The 22,505-nt window shown below is 42.8% G+C and overlaps 1 protein-coding gene across 7 annotated transcripts in view; it reads left to right on the forward strand.

Moving 5' to 3' along the window:
- The first annotated feature begins 694 nt into the window (after positions 1 to 694).
- The window catches only part of MARK3 (microtubule affinity regulating kinase 3), a 61,036-nt gene continuing 39,225 nt past the window's right edge, over positions 695 to 22,505 (forward strand). For 2 of the 7 annotated variants that reach the window (XM_042814321.1, XM_042814322.1), the window contains exons 1-3: positions 695 to 830; positions 13,232 to 13,423; positions 19,301 to 19,354. In XM_042814321.1, coding sequence (XP_042670255.1) covers positions 780 to 830; positions 13,232 to 13,423; positions 19,301 to 19,354 — 297 coding nt within the window. In that variant the 5' untranslated portion in view covers positions 695 to 779. The remainder of the gene's footprint in view (positions 831 to 13,231; positions 13,424 to 19,300; positions 19,355 to 22,505) is intronic. The other 5 variants (XM_042814323.1, XM_042814327.1, XM_042814324.1 and 2 more) reach the window with 5 other exon arrangements.

The following is a 22,505-nucleotide window of genomic DNA, read 5'->3' on the forward strand; positions in this document are numbered from 1 at the left end:
CACTCGAGGCCGCGCCGAGGAGGAGCCCGCTCAGAGCCGCACAGGGAACGGCAGAGCCCGGCTCCTCCCCGCCCCGCCCGGCCCGGCCCCTAGCAACACGCCGCCGGCCTCCTCGCCGCGGCCGGGTGCGGGGTGGGCCCTTCCGGTTCATGTCGGAGCTGGGCACAGCGCGGAGGAAGCCGGGCGGCCATCTTGGCTCGTCAGGGAGCGGCGGAGGGGCGGGGGGCGGCTGGCAGCGAGCGCGGGAGGGAGGACGGAAAGGAGAAGCGGGCGGGCAGTCACCATCCCCAGCCCGCCGGCGGCCCGCGGGGTGCCGGCCTTAACCGGGCGCGGGGCGGGATGCGAGGAGCGGTGGCGGCCCGGTGAAGCGGGGGCAAAGAGCGGGGAGCCCACCCGGTGGGCGGCCTGCGCTCAGCCGCCGAGGGGCCGGCGAGACGGGCCGAGCCGCTCCGCTTCCCCGGCAGCCCCTCCGCCGTCCCCTTCCCCCGCCGTCACCGCCCGATGAGGCACCGCCGCTGAGCCCCCCGCCCGGCCCGGCTGAGCGTAGGATGAGCCCGCGGCAGGCGGAGGGCGAGAGGCCGCCCCGCTCCCTCGGGGGTATCTAACGCGGCCGCGGAGGCGGGGGGACACGGAGCGACGCCGCCCCCCGGCACCTCGTCCTTCATGGTGGCTTTCTGCGCCCGACGCCTCCCAGCAGAAGCGCGGCCCGGCCCGGCCCGGGGGTGGTGTGCGAGTGCGAGTGCGCGCCGCGGGCAGCGCTGGTGCCCGAGCGAGGGAAAATGTCCACTCGGACTCCATTGCCCACGGTGAACGAGCGCGACACCGAGAACGTGAGTACCGCAGGCGGGGGGACGTCGCCCCGAGCGCCGCCTGCCTCCGTCCCCGGGCCGGCTTATCCTTACGTTTGTTCTCCTTTCTAGCCCGTTGAGCGCTGCGTGCCTCCCGGCAGACCCGGCGGCCTGCTCGGCTCTGCCGCCGCATCGCGGCGTCTCGCAGGAGCGGGGCTGCGCGGGTCCCTAACGCGGCGGGGAGGAGGAGGAATCCCGCCCCGGTGCTGCGCGCTCAGTGCCCGGAGCGGCCGCATCGCCTCGGAGCGAGCAGATGGCGAGCGCTGAGCGTCGGGAGGGGTGGGCGAGGTGACCTACATAATGGGCCTCTTCCCCGCTGGTGTGCGGGGTTCTGCACGGCGGTGACGCTGTTGGGCTCCGTCACCTGTGCCGATGGCACGGAAAGGTCCGTTTTATTGAAATCCGCTTCCGATCCAGAGAGCCTGTTCCTTTTTAATTATGTTTTTCTTAGGTTTTATTGACGAGATCGAGCCGAGCTGCTGTGTTAACAATCGCACAGGTCATAGGCTAAAGGGGAAAAAATATAGAGGTGGTACCGCATGAGCAGGCAGCCAAAAATGAAGCTGGGTGGGAGCCTCCCTTTTTGCAAATAAGAGCTGTGCTTCTTCTGTATGAAAACTTACTTGATCCCGGGGTAATCCTGTCTGAGCGTTTTTCTCTTTCATTGCTGGGGGAAAATGCAGAGGCTGTGCAGAAGGGAGTTGTCAGTTGCTGTAGCCTGAAATGAGTCGATGGGTGAACTTGGTATTGAGCTTTCTGTAAAGGCTCTCAGGGGCTCTATAGAGATGAGATTCTTAACTTGACAGAGGAGGGTTTTTGTGAGGGCTTGCGTATGTGTCTGACATAAAAGGTGGAAACTTTGGTTACAGATCAGGAAAAACTGTTGGATTGTTCAGCCCATAAATAGTCTAAGGAAGGTGATGGTTGCCCCATTGTTCAAAACAAGACCAGACAAAGCACTGGAAAACACGCTGCGTGGAACAATTACTGCATTACGAGGGATTTGGATTTTATTGACATAATAGGCACTTCTAACTTCTGTGATCTTTATTTGTTTTAGCACTAGATGCAACCTGCAGGCTAAGGGCTGCATTGAACAAAAAGCCAACTAAGCATGTTTGGTTGTAAAATCTCAGTGAGCTTCCTGCCTTGTGGAAGAAAATAATTAAAGTGCTATGTGACTCTTCCTATGCCGTGGGGAGAGGTGATGCAGCACACTCCAGAAAATACACGGTTTATTCAGATAATTATTTTGTCTGTGGATAAACGTTACTGAGACTTTGGAGCTCCAGGTATACGCATGGAGGCCTTCCAGTAAATCCTTTTAGGTGCTGCTTAGATAAGGTTCTCCAGTGTGGTTAACTGCAACCCCGCTATGGATAGCTTAATGGTAGAAAGACTTAGCATGTGCTTGATGAAATGCATTATTCACAAGCAGAGTGTTTTAGCACTTGAAGTTAGGCTTTACATATCTTCCACTTAAGGCACCTTGTTCTCACTTCAAAACGTTGGTCTTACACTTCTCTTTAGTCATCTCCATAATTTAACATACAGGGGTTGTCTGGCTTGCAGATGAGTCGCCTTAGGTTTTGATTAAGGCATATCTTTCAACTGCCGTGCTTTGGCTGGCGACCACAGAAATACCTGTAGGTAGTGATACTGGCAGGAAGCAACCAACATGAGTCGCTTCCAGATCTGTTGCAGTGATCCCACAGTAAGGTGCTGCAGCCCTGGGAAGCCCTCTCTCATGTTCTGACTGTTGGTGATCTAGGACTTCACCAAAATGGATACTTGCTTTGCCTTTTTAAAATTTCAATCTACATTTGGTCTGGGTGAGTTACCCATAGGCTGGAAATGGATACAAAATTAACTGTTTTATTTTTAAATACAAAATGTAGCATTTTTGATGCGTCAACTAATTGTTCTTCCAGCCTGAAGCCCAATGCTGTGTTTTCACAGGTGAGTGGAACCCTTGATTTTCTTCCACTTAAGAGAAGTTAGTTAATATTCATAGGACTCTTTGAAGTTCAGATGGCTTAAGAAGTGCCAAGGTGTTCAGCCAGCCTTTGGGGCATGGCGGTGGACCCTCTCAATGCTGTTTGGAAGATTACCACTGCTAAGAAAGCCTTGGCTGGTGCTGAATGTGGTATAAGTAAGCTGATCGTATTTTATCCATGCCTATACATGCAGTTTTGAATGTGGAGTTAGCCTCCAGAATGATGGTGCACGTAAATTATCATTGTCTATACTTGCAGTTAACCACGTTCAGCACTTGGCAGTTCCTGTTAAATAGACAAGGTCTAATTGTCAGCACTTGATTTTTTTTACTTTGAAGGTGGTGGATAGCACTGAGGTGCTTCATCATGCACATACTGCTGAAGTGGAAATGCTGTCACAGTGACTTTCCCCCAAAGCCACTGGCAGCCATCAAGCTGTAAGTGCCTCAGATTAAAGAATTTGGCGAGGAGTCACCTGGTGTTGAGAGGAAAGGCATCCCAGATGATCTGTGATCATAGGAACTTCACACTTAGGCAGTTGGGAGCTGGCTGTTTGCCTGCAAATGAGCTGGCTGCTCACCACAAAGGTGGAACAGCTCCTCACTGGTGATGTCTTTCACAGCAGTGACTGCCAGCTGCTCAGGGGACACAAGTGAAGGAGAGGTTCTCAGAATTGTCTTCCCTTCTCTTCTGCCATCTGCAGAATTGTGTCCTGCACATAAGAGAAATGGCATAGACCTTCATCCAAAACTGGAAGTGAAGGGTCAGTGTAGAAGAAGGGCTTTTAGGGAGAAAAGGATGACCAATCCTATTTTAATAGTGATGAGGGGAGAGAAGATCCACGGAGGAAGAAAGAGTGTGGAAAGATGGTAGATGGTGGAAAAGAGGAGCCACAGAGGGTTGTGCGTATGACAGGATGGAGGACAACCAGGAACAAAGAAATAGGAGCAGGAGGAGTGAGGTCCTGGAGAACAGGACAAATACCCATAAAAATTCCCAAGGAATGGCAAGATGTTAGTGTCGATAGAAAGAAGGAAATACAGGTGGTGTGGAAGGTTAGTTTAATTTTTTTTTAAGAGCATGAAATAGCAAAATTTTAGACTGAAGTATTTAATTTGAACCTCTGTTAGTTGCACAGCTGTGTTTCTGAGGGGAAGAGAAGGTAATGTCAGTGCTGGAGACCGTTCTGAATTCCAAATGTAAGTAATTTGAGTAAAAGCGAGACTAAAATATGCTCTTCTGTCCACAACTGTGTCTAATGTGAAAAATTTGCTATTGAACAGCGCCAGTGTGATGGCAACTGTGCTTGTACAAGCCGGTACAAAAGGATTCTGTGCAGGAAAAGTGTCCCATTGAATTTTTTATTTAAAGAAGATTTTGTAAAGTTGAGAATAGATTCAAAAATTTACTTTTAAGGTACTGTAAAGCTTAGTGCTGCCTCTTGATTTATTATTACCAGTTAGGTATGAAATGCATTAGAGCATTTGCAGACAATAGACAAGCTGGCATTATTCTATATATTATTTATCAGACTTCTCCTATTACGGATAGATCCGTAATCTGAATGCTTTCCTCCGTGGTGTGGTTTTTGAGAAGGGGATGATGAGGGCAGCATGCCTGTGCTCTACAGTCTTGGATTTTCTTTTACAGGGACAGCTGTGACAGTTCTCTCATATTTTTCACCAGTATAAAAGTTCTGAGTTAAATTGGGTAAAGGTGGAAGAATATCTAGAAATTAAATATTTTTTATCACTTCATCTGGGGTGTATTTTTATTTTTGTTTTATTATATTATTTATATAATTTTCAAGAGCAGAAATGTTTTTTGTACATTTCTTAGCGCCTAGGATACCTGATAGCCCACTACCATGGTGGTTGTACTCAACAACAACAACAAAAACCAATTAGGCTGTGTAGTATTGCTGTCAAAAGGGGACAGTTGATGCTTCTGCCCTGCTGAACAACCTGTGCTGTATCATCTCATCACTGTCAGTTCCACCGGTGTAAGGCTGCTGCAGGAATCAGCCTTGGCTGCCCCTTCCCACCCGTGGTTTGTGTTGGCGCTGATAATCACGGAGCTGTACAACAAGTCTGGTCAGCTGTGTGATCTGACTGAAATGAATCCTTTAAAACATTGGTTTTATTTCTGTTTTGTGTGGCTGTAAATACTGACACAAAGGAGAAAAGAGGACCATCTAGTTCAGATGGGAAAGGCTAGAAACGTGTCTTAGAATTTTGGTTCTATTTGATTTAAGCCAGCCTAAAGGCTAGGACAACTTAAAATAGGGTTGTTTTTTCTCTTTAACAAATGACTGCAGTGGTGCACCATTCAGATTGTGTTCTTGTGCTACTACCAGCTCACATTTTATTTATCTTTTACATTGTTTCAGTAGCTCAGAAAAGCAGAGTGTGGGACCATATGCCAGAATTAGTTAGAAAATCAGACTTGGTGTTCCTGTGTTTTATTTATTAATACCTCTCAGTGTGGCTTATTAGAAGAAGCAGTCTGTAGAACAGAACACAGCTATGGAAATTACTGAAAGAAAACAGAGCAGATCTGGTTTTTAATATCCAAAACTTAGTAGACTTCCTCCTAAGATTTCTTACCAATTCACTCACCTGCCAGATTCTCTGTTTTAATTCTAGTTGGGAACATTCCTGTTGATGTGAACAGACAATCCCCAGTGACCACACATCACAGGTGACTTAAGCCTGAGGAATTCTAAGAGTGGAGGCATTTGTCTCCCTAATCTCCATTTCATGTGATATTTAAATAGCATGCGTCTGCAACTTCCTCCTCCGCCAAGTAATGCTGCCTTGTTGGTGGCAGCCAGATCAGAAATGGAGGTCGCTTTGGTTTTGGCTTGTATCGTGTCGAGGTTGGCTCTGCTTAATGTGGAAATCATCAGCCTCTAAAAATCACTGAGTGTGTATGGGGAATACAGGCCTACTGCTGCTAAGGCATAGGCCTGGAAGGTGCTGAGCACACCTGTGATAACGCTGCTGTCAGCCTCCCGGTGAAGCCCTCAGGTTAATAAGAATTCTTGGCCCGTAAAGCAGCAGCTCATTGAGCTCTGTGTGTTTGTGTACATATAAACAGAAATTAACTTTCAAATAAAATTTGTTCCTGCAGGGTTAAAGCCTAAACAAAATTCTCTATCTGCAAGCTCAGTGTGGTCTTTGAAAACTGACTGCGAGGTTTTTTTTTGTTTAGCATGTAATTACTGACAATGATGATTCTGGAAACGACTTAGTTGGCAGTATTGTTGATGAAGGTTAGAATATGGTTGGCTCTTCAGCTACTGTTCCCCAGGCTGATGTCAATAAATATCTGTTTTAATCAGCAGTAAAGAAACTTTGGCTTGAAAGATATGGTAAATGTCAGATCTTGATAATGTGAGGCAACAAAAGAGCTTTTAAAAAGCTTTTCTGACCGGCCCCAGACTTATCTTTTTGATTGTATAAGCAGGATTTCTTCACTGCTGTTGTTCAGCGCTAATCACGGAATTACAAATTCCCTCTTTCATACATTGTATGGAGTATGACCCAAACAGTATCAAATGCATCAGCACAGCCTGTAGTGGTGAGAGGTGAAGAACTCTAGGCTGAAACCTGCACGTCTGAAGGGCAGGCTCTGTCCCTTGCCAAAGGCTGTAGTGTGGGCTGCCAGCTCTATCCCACCCTCATCTCTAGGGTGGTGGTGTCCAGCTCTGTCACATACCTTTAGCACAGGCTGGCTATGGCCAAAATTTGCAAGTGTCTGAGAGCTGAGTGCGAGCCCCTCATTAGCAATATTTCCTCTGTGAAGTAGGGAGGTCTATCATGCATCAGTCTGTGCCTGTGTGCTGCCCCATGCTGGGAGGAAGTTGCTGTGCTAGTCTGTGCTGTTGCTGCCTTGGCCTCTCTCACTGCTGGTTTTTGCCCTCCTTTCTTCCTGTCCTCCACTCACACCTGTAGGCAGAACTGGGAATGTATGTCAAGAGGTATACAAAGATTGTATTTGCTCTTAAGGTTCTCTTTAAACCAGTTGTTTGACAAATGTGACCTAATTAAACTGGCTATTCATTTTCCCAAAGTGTCATACCAGATAAATAAATGAGTACGACAGCAGGCCAAGAACTGTGCAGCAAGTCCTCCACCTTTTCACAGTGGAAGCATCCAAATTAGCATTTCCACTTCTTCACACGGTGTTTACAGAAAGTCTCTTTATTTCTTGCTGAGTCCTGACCCTCTCAGTTGTTCCACTCGATCCCAGCAGCCACAATGGCCATTGCTCAGTGAATAAATCTGCTGTCGTGGGCTGGTAACTGAGTGCCACGTTGGATAGCATTTGCCTTTGTAAGACAGCACTTAAAATTTCATGAGATGGAAGACATGGCCGTTGTTCCTTAAGATTGATTATGTAGTGAGCTAATTTAAAAACCACCTTTTAAAGATATGTGATGAAGCACAAGAGTTATGCATACATAAGCACAGCACAGTGGGCCCGACAAGGTCCATCCCCCTCCGTGTCCTGCTTTGTGCGCTGGTCAATGGTGCAAGGGAATTAAATACCTTACTGCTATCTTCTATTGTGTAATACAGGAAAATAATGTGATATTTTATAATAAACAATGATTTAAAGATTGAATACTGATTTTTATATAGATAATTATGGCCAAGTGTTTGCCATGAAACCTCAGTCGTTAGTAGAAACTGAGGTCTTTGTTTTGACTTGCCGGCGGAATTCCTTTGTAAGCAGTCACAGGATACCTTACTCTGCTTTTTCACGGGTATATCTGCACAATAAGACACTCCCTCTGTGAATATTTTTAGGGCTAATCTCTGTTCTCTTACCGTGAGTAGTACTCAGCAGTCTGTGCATTTGAAAATGTATTAACAATAAATGTGAAGTAAAGTGCAACGGATTGTTAGGAAGAGTTGCAGGGAAGTTAGTCTTAAAATATATAACTTAAAATATTTGGGTGCTTTGAAAGTCTGTGATGTATGTCCTGATATGTTTTCCTTAAGTTACTGCTGTGAAAGATGTGGAGGGTGAAAAATTCCCATGTGTTTATATGCCATGTACAGAGGATGCAGTAATGAAGAGATCTGCTTGGTGTCTCAGATGTTTATTGTGTCCTGGAATGTTTAGGTGATTAGTTGTGTAAAGATTAGGCTGTAACTTTTTTAGCTATAATTAAAAATTGTGAATCTGCTGAGACTTTCGCAGTTCTTGCTGGTCTCCCAGAAGCTCTGCAACATCTCTGCGTAGTGTTTCATGCAGACATGACAACAGCTAAGGTGGTAAACATTCCTGGAGATTTTTGTAAGATTAATTTTTCTTTGTTCATTGGGTTGATTGGAAAGTAATTTTTGACACTGTGCGCCGTGACCACTTTAAACAAAAATGTTGATAGCATTTGTCCTCCCTGTTTCAGAAAAAATGCTTCCTATTGACCATCATACGGTATTTTTGCATGTCCTCGCCGTGCTGGATTTTTTCATATTTTTTCAGCTCTTCCAGTGAATATCAGATTCTGTCTCTTCCTGGTGTTTCCTTAGCTGCTGGCACCTTTTTAATTATTACAACAACTTTGACAGTAGTCATCCCTTGCCATGTGGGTTTCAGTGCTCAGAATGTTAAGATCTCTCTAAGCATACAGATACTGGATAAAGCTTACACCTACCAGAGCAGTTTCAGTTAACCAGCACATTCATACTTTGTTTGCTTTTTACTTTTCTTTTTCTTTCTCTTCATGCTAATCATTGTCTGGCTATGAAAGGATGTCAGCTCATCACTGGGGGAAGGCTTTTGTGAAAAGGTGGGTTTTGTGTTGTGTTCCAGTTCCAGTTAGTGTTGGGCTCAGTTCCTCACAGTAAGGTCACACAAGTGGAGATGTTTTACTGTGTTTCCAAGTCATGGGTTGAGTATTAGCAGAGTGGTGTTGGGACAGGGGTCTAATTGGCTTGGAAGCTTACAGGTTTTCTTAGAGGACCTCCTTACCATGTGCAGAACAAACAAAAGCAAGCCTTTGAAGTCTTCAAAAGATTTAGAAATTGAACCTGATGCTTGTTGAAGTATAGAGGAAAACATTGTCTTCTCACAAGCGGTATTCAGGCAACCTTGATTTTAGAATAAGCTGGAGCACTGATTGGTCCAAGCCCACGCATAGCATTTAGTCCTGTTCCTTCAGGTCTCCACTTTCAGGATAGCAGGCTTCCCTGCACCACTGTTTCTTCAGGAGGGGATAGGAGCTGACAGACTGCAGTGATGCTTTTTTGCTACATCAAAGTAGCTGCCTTTAGGAAGCTGAGTAGTCAAATGCTTTACAATCCAGTGCCTGACATGAACTGTTCCTGGACCAGCTAATTTGTACTTTTTACCTACGCCATTTAGCTTTTCTTCTGTGGGTTCTTGGAAATGATTTGGGTAGAGTAGAAAAGCTACAACTAATGCAGGAAGAAGTTGAAGGGATAGATAACTGGATGGGGCCTTTGGGGCTCAAAGAAATGGCTTTTTGACTTTGCACCTTTTAGTACTGTATGCTACCGACTTCTCTTCCTTCATTTCCATCAGTAAAAAAAAAGAACCCACGTTGAAACTGTAAACCTGTTTCTGGAGTTTTTAGAAAGCTTATCTTCTGTTCAGTATAATTCTGTATTTGACAGAAGAAGGACTTGCTGATAGGTTTACTGATGTGAGATGAAATAGAAGTTGAAATTAGGTATTGCTGTAAATGGACAGATGTCTATGGAGCTGAACGCAAGCTCTGAGCGAGTCAGTTGGAGAGAACTGAACTGCTTAGGAACACACAGCTTGATGTTCCAAAAACACAACTGAAAAAGGTCATGTTTTTGAAAAGAAATAATCAGAGTTAGGGTGGAAATGCAAACCTCCATACAAGGAGATTATGTTAAATTTATCAACACTCATCCAAATAAGTTCACAGCTGTTAATTCCTGCCTTTAAGTGCAAAGCTAAAAAGCATGAAGAAAATGATAGGACACAAGAAGTCATTCCTCAACAGAGGACAATGAGGCTCTCAAAACATATTAACTGAAGTGTTTTACTACATTAAATAGAATATGTAAGTATCCGTTTTTTATCTAATAATGCTTATACAGAGTAGGAGAATATGAGGAAGATGAGTTATGAATAGACTGTATACAAATTCTCTGCTTTGAGAGTACGGTGTACCTGATGCCCATGTCTGAACTGCACGTGAGGTAGGTCAGGCAGCTCAGGCAGTGTGTGTGCCTGTACCACGTGCCCAGATGTGGAAAGGTTGTCACCTAATTAGTTCTGCTTTACTTCCCTTTCTGAGGTAAATCATCAGCTCAGTGTAGTGCCGCATAAATAGGGCAGCTGTATTCCTGGAGTGCTGTACGTGAATTAAAAGTGAGCCTTCCTCTAACGCATCCAAGAAATATCCTCATGATGCTGTGCAGGACATCCCAGCCCCTGGTTGCAAGGGATAGCAGTTTAGGAGGGTGTTAATATCTAGCATCAGCAGTTGCTGCTTTTTTTTTTTCTAGCAGGTCTGAATGACTTGACACTTGAAGGTATTAGGAGCTGACAGAGAAATTCTCTGCATTACCTGTTACAAGGTATGTTGGAAGTCAAAGTTAGGGGAGTATAAAGGATTGGCATTGGTGTGCCACTGCATGTGGGGATGGAGAGGGCATCCTGGACATCCAGCATTGGCCTGGCACTAATGGCATGCAGAGCAGTGAAATTGTTGGAACAGGATTTCACTGGCTTTAGTAGTTCCTTCAGCTGTTGGAGAGGATGCAGGTAGTCTTGTTGATCCTCTCCTTGAGAATGCTCTATTGGTAAGCACTTAGCAGTTGTTACAGGTCTTGAGATAGTATTGAAAATGTGGAGTTGTTATCAAGCACTTGAATGTAGATCTTGTTATGGTTCTTACGCTTTTGGTTCTTGTGCCGTTAGTGGTTTGGAAGACATGTATACTGCCATTCCTAAAAACTAGGAGGAGATTGCTAAAATACTAAGTAGGTCAGGATGGGCCAATCATCAGGAACATGTAATAAGGTACATGTGAGGAAACTGTATTGCACTGCAGCCAAAGGTAAGGTAATATTTGTGAAGAACCAGGAGTGAGAGTTGTGCGTGTGAAGGGGCTGGGAAGCAGTAATTCACAGAGTTGGGATTACTGTTGGGTGGTCAGATACAAATGCAGTCTCTGTGTTTTGTCCAACTGCAACAGCTGCTGCTATGGTGTGCGCAGCGCAAGCATGAACCCCACTAAAGGTGTTGGAGAAATTGGAATGCTCTGAAAAGAACTACAAGAAACATTTCCTAGTCTTTAATCATTCTTACAGCAGCTGCTTAGGGAGGCTACATGTATCTTATTAAAGTAAAGGGATTATGTGACCAGAGTAATTAAGTGCTGCACTGGAAGTAGAAATCTGGTAACAATGGCCAGGCCATAAAGAGAAGCCAAAGCCAGACTGACACTAAAACGTTATATGCACCACCATTGATTTTTTTATTTTTAAATAGTAACTATTGCAACAGATTTCTGCGGGTTGATATAGCCTTCCTATCACTAGTATTTCATAAATGAAACAAATGGCTCTTTAAAAATAATTTGATCACAGCTGTTGCACTCAAATTAACAAACCGAGGAACGTAAGGTGCCAGAGTATGTGGTCACAGGGTTACATCAGCTTATTAAATAGTGCATGAACTCGCCAAGTGCCATGCAAGCATGTGTTTTGTTTTCGTTTTGTTTTGTTTTTCATTTCTGCTTGTACCATGGTTGTTAACTTTTCAGTTATGATCTCTCATCCCTTTGCTGTGGTGATTTCAGACTGAAACCTGTCTGCCAGGTTTTTGGCTGTCCCTGTCGGGTTTCAGCAAGAGTAGAAAAGCTACAATTAATGCAGGAAGAAGTTGAAGGGATAGATAACTGGATGGGGCCCTTTGGGGCTCAAATAAACAGCATGGCAAGTGTTGGAAAGAGCAGAAGGGAATGCGGGATAAATGGAGATAACTTCTTGCTGCCCTATATGATACAGACTTCAAGGAGGGAGAAAGCAATTGCATTGTTTGGAAAATAAACACCATCATATTACAGAAATTGTACTTCAGTCATACAGAAAATGTAATTTTCCCTTAAGAAACAGAACAGTATACGTAGACTACTTGAGAGGAAAACGTACTTCTAAATCCTTGATTGAACGTTGTTTTCTTGGAGGCTTGTATATGTGCTGCTTTTTGTATTTATAATATGGTAAGCCTAATCCTTACTCTTGAATTCCCAAAGCAGTATAAAATATATGAAACAAAGCTTATTCCATTCTGCCAATGGATGACAAGATAGATGTCTCCAATAGAAACTGAGTAGATTTACCCATGGGATATACATTTGAAGATCCCTTTCTAAAGGTGGTGCTTTATGGAAAAGATGAAGCTACAAACAATATGTTAAACAGATACTTGAGCACACTGTTGCAAGTCCTTGTTGGCTGTTGGTGTAACAGATATCTAATGGTTATGTTTTTGTAAGTGAAAGGGTATTTGATACTGAGACGCTGAAACAGAGGGAATGATAGCTAAGCCTCTACGTACTTACATATTTGGAGCTAGATGATCTTGAAGGTCCTTTCCAACCCAAACCATTCTATGGTTGTGCTTTTGAAGGAACCTTGAAGTTCTATCCTCCTAAGCTGACCTGCATGCTTGAGTAGTGTTTGAACAGAAAAATGAGCTTCTCTGTGATTGGGTTATAGCAAAGATTTCATTGAGGCTAATGCTTTAACTTCTTGATGAATGCCACTGCTTCTGAAAGCTATAATCAGCAAAAAGGATGAGCAAAGAGAGCAGAAAATCTTAACATTTTGAGAGCGGAGAATTAAGAATACCTTCTGCTTTTTGTCCTAAACCTCCTCTGGATGTCTTTAGACAGACAGCACAATGTAGGAATTCTGGGATGGCAGTAAATTTAGCCTGTTGTCTTATGTGGAGCGGAGCACTTGCTCCACATCTGCAGCCTACTGAGTGTATGTGACTAATGCTTTAATTGATGAGAATGGTGTATAGACTGCAGGCGTGAGCTGGGAGCTAAGGGATGTGAGGAGAACCTTCTCTTTCAGAAATAAGCTCTTTGCCAGGAGGCGAAGAAGTACTATTAATTACTATTAATTATACCTATTAATATTTGAGGTTTCTATATATGTTAAGATTTCTTCCATAGTTCTCCAGACTGTCTTGTGTATTTCCAGACATGAAGTTTTGTAGGAACAGGCATCTCAGCACAAGAAGAAAAAAACCCTCTTGGAGAAGAATTTTCGTTTTATCAATAGTATTAAACTGTCTCAACATTGATATGATTTTTTTTTCTTTATTTCTCAGCCTTATGTGTGTATGTTTTCATTGCAGCACACGTCCCATGGAGATGGACGACAGGAAGTTTCCTCTCGAACTGGGCGCTCTGGAGCTCGTTGCAGGAATTCTATAGCTTCCTGTGCAGATGAGCAACCACATATTGGAAATTACAGACTCCTCAAAACGATTGGAAAGGGGAATTTTGCAAAAGTAAAGCTGGCGAGGCACATCCTCACAGGCAGAGAGGTAAAGTGGTATGGGAATGAGTAACAGTGAATTGCTGTCATTGGGATTATCTCTTAAAATTATGCTATCCGAGTCTGTGAACTTTTTACTAGAGATATTATCACTGATTTAGGAAAAAAGCCTAAAAATAAAATCTGCATTTTTAGTTCTGATGATCCTCAAATAGCTTCTTTTGAAAAAGGTCTCTTAAATTTGCATTTTCTACAAATCTCTGTGCATGTGAATTACATTCAGGCTTGGTACCAGAATTCGTGTCTAAATTCTCCATTCCTGGAAAACAGGCTGAATATACAGTAATCAAATAAGCTTGCTAGGAAGATTGCCTCTTGGTGTTGCTAACCAGCACAGCTCAGGACTATACTGGAAGTGGAGTCAGAAAAGGCAGTGAATCCATGCCCTTGATTATGGTGATCTGCTTGGTCTGGATAGCCCAATACAGCATTTTCTGGTTAGAGTGATGCGTCTCCTAGGAGCTCTGCCAGTGTCTGCAGCTCTGGGAAGACATTCCAGTTTGTTCTGTGAGTCTGCTGCTCTGCTGTGTGGTGCAGACAGGCTTACTCTCCTATCTCTACATAGTGTTTAACTCAGCCCTGCAATTAGTTTCTGCATGCCACTGTAACATAATTAATAACTTCTACCTAATGATGGTTCTGATTTGGAAAGTTATGCTGCTGTTTGCTCATTACAGCAAGGTGTATCTTAGTGCTGATCTTATCAGTAGCAACACTACATACTGAAAGAGAGAGAAACTCCTTGTTGACCTATTCTTGACAAACCTGCATAATTAATGAAATGTTGATTAAAGCAGAAATTTTTGAAGAATACTAAGTAGTTGATTATAGTACTTCAGGAGAATTTATTTTTATGAGTTAATATGGAATCCAATCCAATATCACTGGGAAAAGCTGAGGAGGCATCACTTTGCAAGAGTTGCTGAGAGGGATTATTTGTTTTGGTTTGGTTTTCAAAGCTGTCAGTTCTGGTGGTCAGCAGTTGCCTTCTGGTGTTAAAGTTAGTGCTCTTTCTTAGAAAAAGTTTTCAGTTAATTACTTTCCCCTTAAATTTCCTTCCCTCTGTACTGGCTCTTAACACAGGAAATACACGTACTTAGTATTTCTTTGCTATTATTGTAGGTATGAGTGTTGGAGATAAGTATCATAGGGCCTATTTGCAGCCTTTGTGACACACTGCTTTGCAAAAATACAGCTATGGTTTCTTCTAGTTGCACACAGCTGTGTGCTGTTATTGTTTGAGATTTCAGCAAATCATGGGATGCCATCAAACCTTTGGCCAAACTTGGAAAGATTTAGGTACTAAGTTTTTGCAGCTCTCATGGGATAGATGCCATTCAGTCAATTCAAAGCATGAGTGCTTCCAAGGATCTGGCCATTGGTTCAGGGTACCTAAAGGAGTGCATTCCTTTGAAGGAAACAAGCTACTTTTGCAAGAATAACTTGAAGGTATTTTGAACTGTTTCTCCTTTTTTGTAGGAGAGATGTGCAAGACTTTCTTCCTGCTAGATGAACTATAGTGCATGGATAGTGGTTTCCTATGTTAGATGTATGTGGCCAGCGTTGTTTGCAACATGCTGGATGACAGTTTCCCCGCTGCCATTAGTCTGCCCTTGCCCTTACAGAAGTTATTGGATCCGTCCTTAGATTACAGTTACCTTGTTCACAGCACTTATGTTTGGTTTGGTCGTGATCATCATCAGCACTTTGTACTTTGGATCTTGTTTCCATTGCTAATTCTCATCTCCAAGCTTTTTTACACCTGTTCTCCACTATCTTTGACATTGATTCTTAATTCCTTCAACAAACTTAACATAGGAGGTCAAACCATAGTGATGAAGGCCACTGATACAGGTATTAAACAGGATGGGTCACAGGTCTGATCCTTGTAAAACTCTTATTTACTTCCAACCTAGTATCTCTTCACCCAGTTGTTTATCTAATTAATAGACCTGTGCACATTCCAGTTTGTTTAATACAGTAATTTGTTTGTCCTCCTAAGTGAGGCTTAGCAGTAGCCAAGGTAGGCATGCATGGTGTGTTTCCATCAGGCACAATTAGCAGTGGGAAAGTTTGTTGTATTTAACCCTTCTTTCTGTTTCCCTGCTTTTTCCTTGCAAGTTTTGAGCTCAAGAATTTGGTGGTAAATGGCTCTGCCAGAAGGCTGATAAGGTGCTTTCTTCACTTTTCCCTTGTGGAAAAAAAAAAAACCAAAAACAAACAGCTCTCAATTTCTAAATCTATGTTATCATTTTGTATTTGTGTTATAAGTCGCTGTTGCTACCAACAGAAAGGTGATTCTTCAAACCACGCTTAGTCCTGGAATAATTTTCTTGGTCTGGTCTCAGCAGACAGCTCTCATCTTCCTGAATTTGTGACTTCCTGCTTTACACACTCATTCCTGCTGTCTGTCCTGTCTTTGTTCCTGTTCCTTTTTCCACCCTATCTACTGAAACCTAAAATAAAATATTTAGTTTTGGGAGTTGCTCTTAAACGTGTTTTTGTCTCTCCCACATCCTTGCTGTATTTTAACCCTACTTTCATCATCTTTTTACCTGTGTGGCTATGCCAGCTCCATTTAACTTTACAGCTATTCCTTTTTTATGTCTCTGTACTGAGTAACTCCGAAGTCATGCAGCAAATCTGCACTTTTCTGATCGCTTCTTGTGAGGTGGGTGTATTTGCTCAAGCATTCTTCTAGGGTATTTATTCATCTTACATCTGGAGTCCTTCCCTGAAATTTTCTTTTTGGAGGTGAAAGCTTTCATATTTCTAACAGAAGCAAATCTAAGGACTTTTTCCATTTCCATCTTCAGAATGTATCTGTTGAGGTTCAGAATGAGAACCTACCCTCAAATCACAGGAAGGGAAAAATGAGCAGCCCTCTGGGGGATATTAGAACACCAATTCAGCTTAGGGGGTTGAATTTGGCCAAGGAGTGAATATCCTGTTCCCTGTGGAGATAAGGAGGGGGGGAGTTGGCTTCCTTGTACTAGAGCTGGTGTTTAGATGTACTCCTTCCAGATCTACTGTCTAGGAGACTATTGTCTGTAGTCTGTCTGCCTATTTGAAATCAAGAATCTTCGTTGTAAATCTGCTTTTGTTAATTCTTTGACTTTAAGCCATATATTTGCTGCTGTAAATTATCAGAGATTATTTCCTCTGACAAATTTGCCACATTGCCAAAATTAATCTAAAAGATAAAACTACCTTTTGCTGTTTCCAAGGTGGTTGGAATCACAGCCAAGAACATATGGACCCTTCTGTTCAGTAAAGGCAGTATTCAGCTGATAGCCAGGAAGTTAAAGTTTCCTACTAGGACAGAATTCTTTCAGGATCCAAGTCTGACTCCAAGGAATCCATTGTCTTTTTTGCTCATCATTTGGAAAAAAGAGTGAAATTGAAGAGGGAGAAAATAACCAGAATGCAGTTTGGTTGCTTTGCTTAGTGTTTCAGCTTTTTTTGACCGCTTTAAGTGCCTCGTTGAAGCCACATAGGAGGGATGTTTTAACTCACGTTATCGGTGTGTATGGTGAAAGCAAAGGCAGTTGTAATCCTGCTAATACTCTCACAGAATATCATGGCTGCTACAGCGACATAATGGTGTAGGTAAACTTTCATTCTTCCACCCTTGGCCGCTGCACACAATGCTTGAAATTGTTCCAGACTTGCTTTGTGTAGAGAGCAAAGTCTCTGCTTTAGGAGGCAATTTGATGCTTCACTAACTGTGCTTAGTAAAACCGGATTTTCTTTTTCAAGCTCTTGAAAAATGTTCTTGAGGGCAGCCTTCCTTTGTTTGTGGTTTGGGGACCTTATCGAAGAGCCTGAAATTGTCTTCTGTTCTCTGAGCAGTTCAAGTTCTCGTAGTCCATGTTGGCATACTGCTGGTGTTCATGTGGGTAGTGCTCTCAGTCCTGCCTTGAAGGCTATAATTAGCGTGCTGAACAATCCTGTGAGTCTACCTTTCAGAACATTGAGGTGTGTATCATCTCTGTATCTCCAGGGCTGAATCTGTTTGCCAGTGTCAGACCTCTCAGTTTGGTTGGCAACACCACGCAGAGTGAGAGGTGAGCTGTGTTTTGCTGAAATCCAGTGCCTCCAGACTTGAAACAAGTTGAAATCTTTAAGAGGTTGATCAGAATAGCAGGGGTCAGAATGCAAATGCAGTTTCTCCTGACTGGAGTGTACTTAAGGAAACAGCTGTATTCTGTGGCATAGGTGGTCTTGGGGCAGATGGCTTTCAGGTAATGCTTTCTGCTGTTGAAAAAGGTAGTGGTCACTCTACATCCAATCTGAAGTTAAGAGATTCCAGAAAGTAAATTACTGTTACCTGCATGAGAAGAGTTCAACAGGCATGAAGGTAGAGATAAACATCTTTCTTGGTTTTGTGTTCAGCTGCCAATATAAAAATACCTATTGCTTCATGTGTATGTCTTTTGTTTGTATTTTTGAAGTGATTTCTCAAGGTTTTGTAATGGAATTTTGCTTCAGGAAACAGTGATCTGTAATTTTGGTAACATACCTTTTGAAGATATTTCTCAAAGCAGAACTATTCTTAAATAGTTTCTTGGTGACATCTCACAGTATCTTGCATCTAGAAGGGCTCAAAATAAATCTTGCATCTCAGTTTCAGAAAGCACCACATGGATCATGCAAGTCAGTGACACACCCAGGCATTGAACGCTGTGTTCACCTCTTCCTTCTCCTTCATAATAACTACCCATGTGTTTTTGCACTTGAATGCGGGGAAACAAATTTGCTTTGGTGTAAGATTTTCTATATCCCATATGCTGCCAAGCCCAGGTTGATGAGATTACAAAGATGGCGCAGAGTGATGCAGGGAAATGGGAGCTGTGGCATAGTGTCTACCATTTGAGCCAAAAATTCAAGGGGAACTGAGAGCCCTTTCTTTGTACCAGCAAAGTATTATAATCAGCTGACTTGCAGCATCTTGCCTCTGTGAGAGGCACCATCTCCTTGGCTTCTGCAGAGTTTCTTCTGGTATGTTTAGCCTATAATTTAGAAGGGAAAAATACCAATTGGCACGTAATTCTAGCAAGATTCCTCCTTCTTGTTTTAACTCAGCCTGTATCCAAATTGCATTGCACTGAGGCTCATCTCTGCCTATTCATTGTCTCAAATCTTCAGGCTCTAACTAGTTACCATGGTACTGAATTTCTTTTGGTTATTTTGTGAAGTTTTCATTCTGTTCTTTTTAACATTTCTGTGTAGTATTTACCCGGAAGGTGAGAAAGGCAAAGGGATGAACTTTCCCAAATTGCTGCAGTACAGCCAATGGGTTTTTGATGACACACAAGTGGTTTTTCATTTTGTATCCATCAGGGAGCAAAGTGATACAAATATGTAATGAATTTCCAAAGGTGAACCTAGTTTTTGCAGAATTTGTGGTGGTGTTTTTGATTTGCTCTGAAAGCTTTGCTTTTAGAAGCATCTTCATAAATTGCCAATGCACAGTCAGTTCTGCATAATCCATAGTGTAATTATGCTGTGTAAATATCATCTGTAGGCACCCTGCTCTCTATCAGGGTACAGTCTGGTATCAGAATTTCCACTGTAATATGTGTAATGATCTTAGTGTAAAGTCAAAGACTAAGTGACTTTCTCTTTCTTAATAGCATTAAAATATCAGATTTTTCCACTCTCCTGTTTATAGTTTGAAGTAGAAATAAATAATAAATAATAAAGTCGTTAATTTCAAATGCTTTCAGTTTAAAATTATTACATAATTTTCTAACAAAACTCAAGTATTTTTGTGTAATTTTCAATTTGCTACTGGATTTGTCCATTTTGTTGTAACTTGACAGTTGATCACATGGAAAATACTGATCCTGATCTCTTCCTTCAGGTTGCCATAAAGATAATTGACAAAACACAGCTGAATCCAACTAGTCTACAAAAGGTAGGTTTTTGCATTTGATCTTTCCATTTGTATTGTAATTTGTTTCCTTTTACCACCTCCTACCATAAATCCTGAATGCCTGTGCTGAAGAATGTGAAGCATTGTATACCTTGCACAAGCCTGACTACTGTATTTAATAACTGGGTTTGTAACAGATGTGTTTTGAGCAGTTGTTCAAAATGCATGTACTGTTTTACACATGAGTTCGTATGGAGCTATGAACTGAGAAAATGGTGCTGTTAGCTGCTTCCTTTCCCACAAGTGAGAACGTCTGTGGTTTGGTGTCACGCCCCTGTGTCTCCTTGCTGGTCATTTTGTTGAGCCTACAAATAGAAAGTGTGTTCTGTCCTGTCCTCCTCAGCTGGCCTTGAAAACATTGCCTCTGAACTGAAGGCCAGGCAGTCTCTATGCTTTTCACACAATTTTCAGCTGAAAAGGTGCTACAGTTTTAGGGAATAACTCAGAGCATGACTATTCTGGTTTCTTCGTTTTAGCTTAAAGTGTTTAATGTGCTGTTACAGTTGTATCGCCTTATCTATTTTAGTAAGTAGTGATAAATCCTACTCTTTCATCAGGCGAGCCAATCTGCTTTGGAGTGCCTGCAGGAAGTACATTTAAATGTCACTTTACCTAGGACTTCTGTAACTCTGTCCTTTTGAGCACTGCGCTAAAAGGTTTTTTATTTGAGTACTTTTTTTTTTTATTAAAAAAAAAAGAGCTCCTTGGAATATCTCTGTTTGAAGGAGAGAATACGCAGAACTTACCAGCAGATAAAATTAAATTATAGAATAATAGTAAACTGGAGAATATCCGTATTTGGGTTTTATGCCAATACTAAAAAGATTGCGTGATGAAATCGTTCTTATCAAAATTAATGTTGCAAAAGTAAATTGGAAAAATACACAAGTTCTAGCATTCTGTGGTTTGTTTGAGAGAGAAAGAACAGCCCGCAGGAGGAAGGCAGCATCATCTTAGCAAGTAATGATGTCACTGCTCCCCACTGCCCCTGCAGATGGGATGAAAGTAGGTAATGTGGTTACAGTTTTTTCAGAGTTTTTTCAGCATAATTGGTGATGTTATTATTAATTTTTGGCAAAGCAGGAAGGAAATGAAATGCAAATTAGATAATGTGACGATTTAGATGAAGAGGATTTGTGCTGCGGATCTGTGCAAATTGGAATACCTGAAAAAAATCTAACTACTTGGAAGAGAAACAGAAGCTGTAATAAGAACAGGAGGGGGTCAGCAAACACGGAAGAAATGGTCAGAGAAAAGCAGAGAGGCAGCGTTTCTGGAAGGAAAAAGTAAAACCTTACTCCTTCCAGTGGTGTTACCTGGAGATGCTTAGTGCTGGAGCTAAAAGCCAGGTGCAGAGCTTGCCCTTCCCTGCTGGCTGGAGCTCACTCAGCACATGGCTGGCTGGAGGTGTGCATGGCAGCCCTGCAGCTCTTGGCTGCTGCCTGCTCGGCCTGCACTCACCTCTCAGGCTCTGCTGTCATTTCATTTTGATGTAGGCTGTATAATATCAAGGTGTGGTTTGTAAGTCATTATTTCCTACCAGTAGGTTCCCTAAATGGGAGTCTGGAGGAGCAGTACAAAATAGCAGGATAGAAATCTGATGGGATTTGGAGACTGAGATTGCCAGTGTGTTCGCTTCTCTAACCAAGCTCACTTTTACATGAGCAGAGAAGGTTTAGCAAGGTATGTCCATGCTCTCCATTCAGAAGTGGAAAGTCATTTCCTTAATGTTGAGTGCTTACTTAGCACAATAAGCACACAGTGCATTATTTATCGATTTTGCTTTGTCAAAGCTTTTCTGAAAGCTTTTGCCCACTCCGGCATTGTCAGCACTGCTGTAGTCGCAGTGCATTGGAAGCAAACTGTGTGCATGACCCTGGGTTCAGGGTGAGTTGAGATGGAAGTCTCTGGGCTGGCACTTGTGGAGGGAGTGATGAATTACTGAGGTTCAGTGGGGAGGAAAGGGCTTTGCTGAGAAGAGGTGGGGTGTGGAGCACGGGCCGCCGCCTGCTTGTCTGCTCATCCTCAGGTGGTGAAACAAGGGAATTAAGGCTGGTTTCCAGCTTTACACTGTCACACCCATCCTTCAGCTGCAGGAGGGGCTGCCCTTGCTGGAGGTGCCTCACCCCCTCGAGCAGCAGTTCTCACTGCGGCTGCAGCTTTGACCGCTGAGTTTTCAGCAGTGCCGCTCTTCAGGGGAGCGAGCGGCCTGTGGGAGACACAACAGCTACTCCAGCTCTTGTTTCAGGAGCTAATTACGGCTCTGCCACTTTTGCTTAGGGAAGAGGAAACTATAGTCAGTACTTCCCTGCTCTAAAAGAAAAGGGAATTCTTAGAGCTTTTTTCCCATGCTACTGCTGTTAGTCATAGTCATTATTCTCCAAAAATGTACTTCTGTACCCAGTCCCAGTGAATATCGGTCTGTCGGTCTCATTGGAAACAAGTGTTGATGCTACAGTAGCTCACTTCCTTCTAGACCAAAAAAAATTGTTTGTTTTGTTTTGAATTAGCAGCCATTATATGCAAGATTTTTATTTTTACCAAGCACACGTAATAGCACAAAATCACTTCTCATTTTCCTTTTTTAGAACTTGGCTCCTCAGCCAAATGCTTGTGTTCAGATCTTTGTCCTAAAATCTTTTTAGAGCTTTTAAACTAGAAGTTTTTATGTGCACTGTGTCCTTTCTGACCTTGGGTCTGTCTGTTTTGAAAAGCACAGGGAAAGTATGAGAGCTTAAAATGCACAGAATTTTTGTTTCTTAATATGTATTGTGTCTGTTTTCATGTTGTTCTTTAGTTGATGCTGATGTGTGCTGTGTAAAGCCTTCCTGATTGAGGCTCCCAATTATATATCGGGTGTATTTCAGTGAGCAGTTACCAGGAGGAGCCTAACACATGGTTAAAGCTTGATGTGGCTCGGGAGAACATCTTGTGCAAAGCGTCCCTGCTTTGAGGGAAGGAGGTCAGGAAATGGGCTCTGCATCTGACTAGCGTACTGACTTGCTTTTTAGCAAACTTTTTTTCAGTGTTTTTGAAGTCCTTTGTTACTGAAACTCTAGCAATAGCTAATGCAGGAACATTTGTAATCTGTCTTTCAGCTTATTCAGAGAGTTGGCTTAAAAGTTGGCTCCCC

The sequence above is a fragment of the Centrocercus urophasianus genome, unplaced genomic scaffold, assembly GCF_019232065.1.
Source record: "Centrocercus urophasianus isolate 14NV4802_14NV808 unplaced genomic scaffold, USGS_Curo_1.0 seq_14, whole genome shotgun sequence".
In the NCBI taxonomy this organism is placed as follows: Eukaryota; Metazoa; Chordata; class Aves; order Galliformes; family Phasianidae; genus Centrocercus; species Centrocercus urophasianus.